This window comes from Cupressus sempervirens, chromosome 10 (assembly GCF_028749045.1).
Source record: "Cupressus sempervirens isolate cs-2001-9-10 chromosome 10, ASM2874904v1, whole genome shotgun sequence".
Classification (NCBI taxonomy): Eukaryota; Viridiplantae; Streptophyta; class Pinopsida; order Cupressales; family Cupressaceae; genus Cupressus; species Cupressus sempervirens.
In genome coordinates, this window is record NC_143127.1 from 657,440,157 (window position 1) to 657,444,479 (window position 4,323).

Below are 4,323 nucleotides of genomic sequence, written 5' to 3' on the forward strand. Positions count from 1 at the left end.
AAGGTAGCTTGATGTTTCTTCAACGAGGAAAGAAAATGATAGACAATCCTCAAGTTTTTTGGTTCAAAATCTATCGTTTATGTTTAGTCTAATCTTGAGACTTCCATTTTTTGTTCAGCTTTGTCTATAATTTTAGATTTCTTTTCAAACAACTCTTGATGAAAGCAACCCATAATATATTCATAATATAGAAGCTTTGTATGTCTGTGACATTTTAGACTCATGTGATACTTTTAATTTATCTTATATATAGAGAGAATATACCATAATACATATGCAAAATGACAAAATTGAATTCTTTTTCTTATTGTCTCATTGTCCACTTACATATACAAATATTAATATTTATCTTATCTTATCTAAAACTAGAGGAATCTTATCAGTCTAAGTTTTGTTCAAAGCCGACGGAGGGAAGAAGACAGACAACTCACATGGTAACGTTTACTAGGATAACGATAAATTTCACGATGATCTCAAAGCACTCTGTCATTTATACAACCTGTTCTTCTACCTTTAAATCAGCTTCGCAATGTCAATGGAGTTCTCATACAATATTGGGTGGGGAATTAGGGAAACAGTAATCCTGTCATGGATGGTAATATCGATATTGACTTGCAGAGCAGCAGCAGGGCCGTCGGCATTGTTTGTATTTGGAGACTCATTAAGTGACACTGGAAATGTGGAAATGGTGTTTCCCTTCAGAAGTGATGCAGAGAAGCTGCCATACGGCTCCACCTTCTTTGGGTCTCCGGCTGGACGTTTTTCTGACGGTCGCCTCATCGTCGATTTCCTTGGTAATTCTCAACTATACAATCAGATCCCTTTTGCGCTTTCAAACTAAGGAAAAGAGTTTAAATCTTCATGGCCGCATCTTATATATTTGTCTCAAATTTGCAATTTTAAGGTAGGTTTGTTTAGAATCAAATTTTAAGTAATTTGTGATTTGGGTTCATAAGGATTTGCCATAATCAAGGTCAGATTGATGCAAATTTTTTTTTTTTTTGAATTTGTCTGTGTAAAAAAATAGTTGATCATAAAATATAATTGAGTTTAGAGGAATACAAATTTTGAAGTTTGAAGATTTTGAATTTGGATGTGTGGGTAAAATAGTACATTACAAAGTATAATAGATTTTTTTTTAATATATCAATCTATAAATGTCAAGTTAAAAATATTCCTCAGCTAGATTATATCTTATACTTCATCACTGGAATGGAGAGTGAACAAAGAGAAAATATTAAATAATAGATCATTAGATATAATTGGAAGTTAAATTTATAAATTCTTAGCTAAAAATATTCCTTATTGAGATTATATCTTATGATTTATCTTTAGAACATGAATTTAGTCACTGAAAGAAGAAAAAATGAGTATGATAGAAAATTTAAATAGATCAAATCTAACTCAAAGCTAAAAAAATATTCCTTGCTCCAAGCTAGAAATACTCCTCCTGATATAAATTCAAATTTAATATTTTGCCCTAATGTAAATTCAAATTCACAAATGCTTGATTCTAAACTAATCGGATACTTATGTTTCCTATACATGGTCTAGTCCAATAGATACAACCTTAAATTCATGAATAAACAAGAATTGTGATAACAGGTCTGGTTTTGACAAACAGCAATTGAAAAACAGGGTATGGATATCTGTTAAAAGCAATTGAAAATAAACTCAAAACTCAAAATCTTTAACATTGTAATACTAATTTGTAATAAATTTGACCATTCGAGTACTGGAACATGTTTTTTTATTTTTAATGAAATCACCATTAACAAAGATTAAGTCCGTCCCAGTTACAAAAGTACTATTATAAATCTTGTCTGCCTCCATATTCTTTCATTTAAAACTACAAAATTGCTGAATTCCAACCAAAAAGACTGCAAAATCATGATTAAGTAGCCCAAAAAATGCTTTCATGATATGCTGTAGTTGTACCAAACATAATCATCCCAGGGAAGTAATGCTCAGATATTCCACGCACCTAATAATATCCTCTTACATGATGAAAGCAGATGAGAAAATTCAAATCGGTATTTATAGCCTGCAAGAAACTCAGACTATTGTAGTAAAGCAGTGCAAGGAAGAATAGAGTTTGCATAGAAACACAGACACATTTGAACTCCAAATGTCCTAAAATTCACATTACTGCCAAACCGTTCTTTCAGCCTCTTTTCGCTCTCTGCAATACTCACTTCAAAGTTCAAATTCAAATTCAAATGCCATTTTCTTGCAAACGCATTCTTCCATTCCATGTTTAGAGTTCACGATACCAAATTTCACCGAACTAATTTGATATTTTTATGGTTTTAATACTTGATCATAACTTGACAGCTAATGATATGGGTTTCCCATTCATCGACCCATATTTCAAGAACATTGGGCCACAGTATCGCAATGGAATAGATTTTGCATTTGCTGGAGCCACAGCTTGCGACGTCATCGATTTGACCAGTGGTGCTACGGTTTGCAACATAACCGCTGCAGTTCCTTTTTCCCTGCAATTCCAGATTGATCAATTCAAGAAGTTTAAGCAAAATGTCAATTCCACAATTGGAAAACAAGCTTCAGGTCTTTTCCACACTTCTTATCCAGCGATTTGAGAATTTTCTTTTCCATACTCATCATCGATTGCCGGCTGTGATGTTTCAATTTTTATTGGGCGTGGAAGTTTGATTCTTATATTTCAAATTTTCTGTTATTGATATGTGCATTTTTCCTGCAGATTGTCAGGATTTGGATATTGCATTTGGAAGTGGTGTGTATTTCATTTTCATTGGTATCAACGATATGTTACTTGGATTCTCGCAAATGCTTGCTCCTATGGATAGTATAGCACATGAAATCTTGAAGGCCATTTCAAAGGCAATAAAGGTAAGAAAATGAAATCTCAATGCTTTTACCTAGTTGTTAACTTGTTTGACAAGTTTCATGTTGAGAAAAATCAACTGTATTTCATGGGGAGAAAAATCAGAAACTAAAATATAATTTCTCTTATGGACTGTAAGAAAGAGGACTTCGTCAGTGATACCAGCACTGATCTTAATGGTTGCCAGGATTCTTCGGTGGCCGTACTCAACAATATACAATATCTAGTGAATCGGATAAAAGACTAACCTAGATTTAAAGCTGATAGAAGAACTCATTCCAATGAATTAGGCCAAGAAATATTAAATAAACAATCCCTTGGTTTGTAGATTAGATGTTCATGACATCAACAACATTAGATCCAAGCTTTCATTAATGTCTAATAGCAGAGAAATCATATTCTGTTTGAATCATGGGAGATAACTTATCCACCAGAAAATGAGTTCTTATGTACATTCTCTGATATGATATTTATACATGATGAAATGTAGGAGCTCTATGCTGAAGAAGCCAGGGAATTTGTGGTACTCAATCTTCCTCCTGCAGGTTGCTTTCCAGTGTTGTTAAGTCTCATTGGAAGCGGCACTCCAAAAGACAATTTGAACTGCTCAGCATTGCACAATGAAGTGATACAAGGGTACAATGCTCAACTACATGAAACCTTGCAATCTTTGCAGAAGGATCTGATAGATGCCACCATAAGGAGCGTGGACATTTATCAATTCATGATCGATGCAATCACCCACCCTGAGGATTATGGTTGTATTTCACAATTCACTCATTCAAGCAACTCCCTCTCATCTTCTATCCTGATCCATGAAATGTTGTTGTTCTATGCAATTTTTTATTCCAATCTTGAGAGCCTGTGGTGAATTTTCTTGGAAAAAACTTGGCTAATGACATATGTGTTATTGTGTGTGTAGGTTTTGACAAGACAAAGACATTATCGGCATGTTTCGAAAAGTCGAAAGAAAAAACATGCAGCAGCCCAGAAAAGTATATAAGCTGGGATGGAATCCATTTCACGGACGCTTTCAGCAACCACCTTGTGGAGGAGATGGTCTTTAATAATAACTATGTCTTTCCGCCTTTCAATTTAACAAGAGATTGACTAGGAAATATAAACCATTTGTAGGAATAATCAGTATGTTCTAGGTGCCTCTGTAAACACCCATTGAAACCAAATCCAATTTCTATATTAAAACCTTCTCGAGTTTTTGAATAAAAATAATTATTTTAAAATATATATTTTTACATTTGTTTAAATAATGTATTAAAATATAATAATTATTTTATTATTGCTAAAGGAATTAAATTTAAATATCTATACAAAGATTAGAAAGATGATTGGAGAACATGTTTTTCATTCAATTTGAAATAAAAATTACTAGGAAGCATGTAAACTTAGATTACACTATTAATAACAAATGAATTTAAAATAATATGAAGATACAT

At 32.8% G+C, this 4,323-nt stretch overlaps 1 protein-coding gene across 1 annotated transcript; it reads left to right on the top strand.

The window, feature by feature from the left end:
* Positions 1-398: 398 nt before the first annotated feature.
* LOC149535546 (GDSL esterase/lipase At4g01130-like) lies at positions 399-4,112 on the top strand. Its single transcript, XM_089805895.1, has 5 exons — positions 399-794; positions 2,335-2,571; positions 2,726-2,874; positions 3,360-3,627; positions 3,792-4,112. The coding sequence occupies exons 1-5, from the start codon at positions 530-532 to the stop codon at positions 3,977-3,979; spliced, it is 1,107 nt and encodes a 368-aa protein (XP_089662021.1). The 5' UTR covers positions 399-529; the 3' UTR covers positions 3,980-4,112.
* Positions 4,113-4,323: the final 211 nt, after the last annotated feature.

Bases quoted from the DNA above. Each gene is read 5' to 3' on its own strand.
- LOC149535546 (XM_089805895.1), top strand. From the start codon at position 530: ATGTCAATGGAGTTCTCATACAATATTGGGTGGGGAATTAGGGAAACA. The intron at 795-2,334 runs GTAATTCTCAAC...ATAACTTGACAG, and splicing joins CCTCATCGTCGATTTCCTTG to CTAATGATATGGGTTTCCCA. The intron at 2,572-2,725 runs GTCTTTTCCACA...TTTTTCCTGCAG, and splicing joins AATTGGAAAACAAGCTTCAG to ATTGTCAGGATTTGGATATT.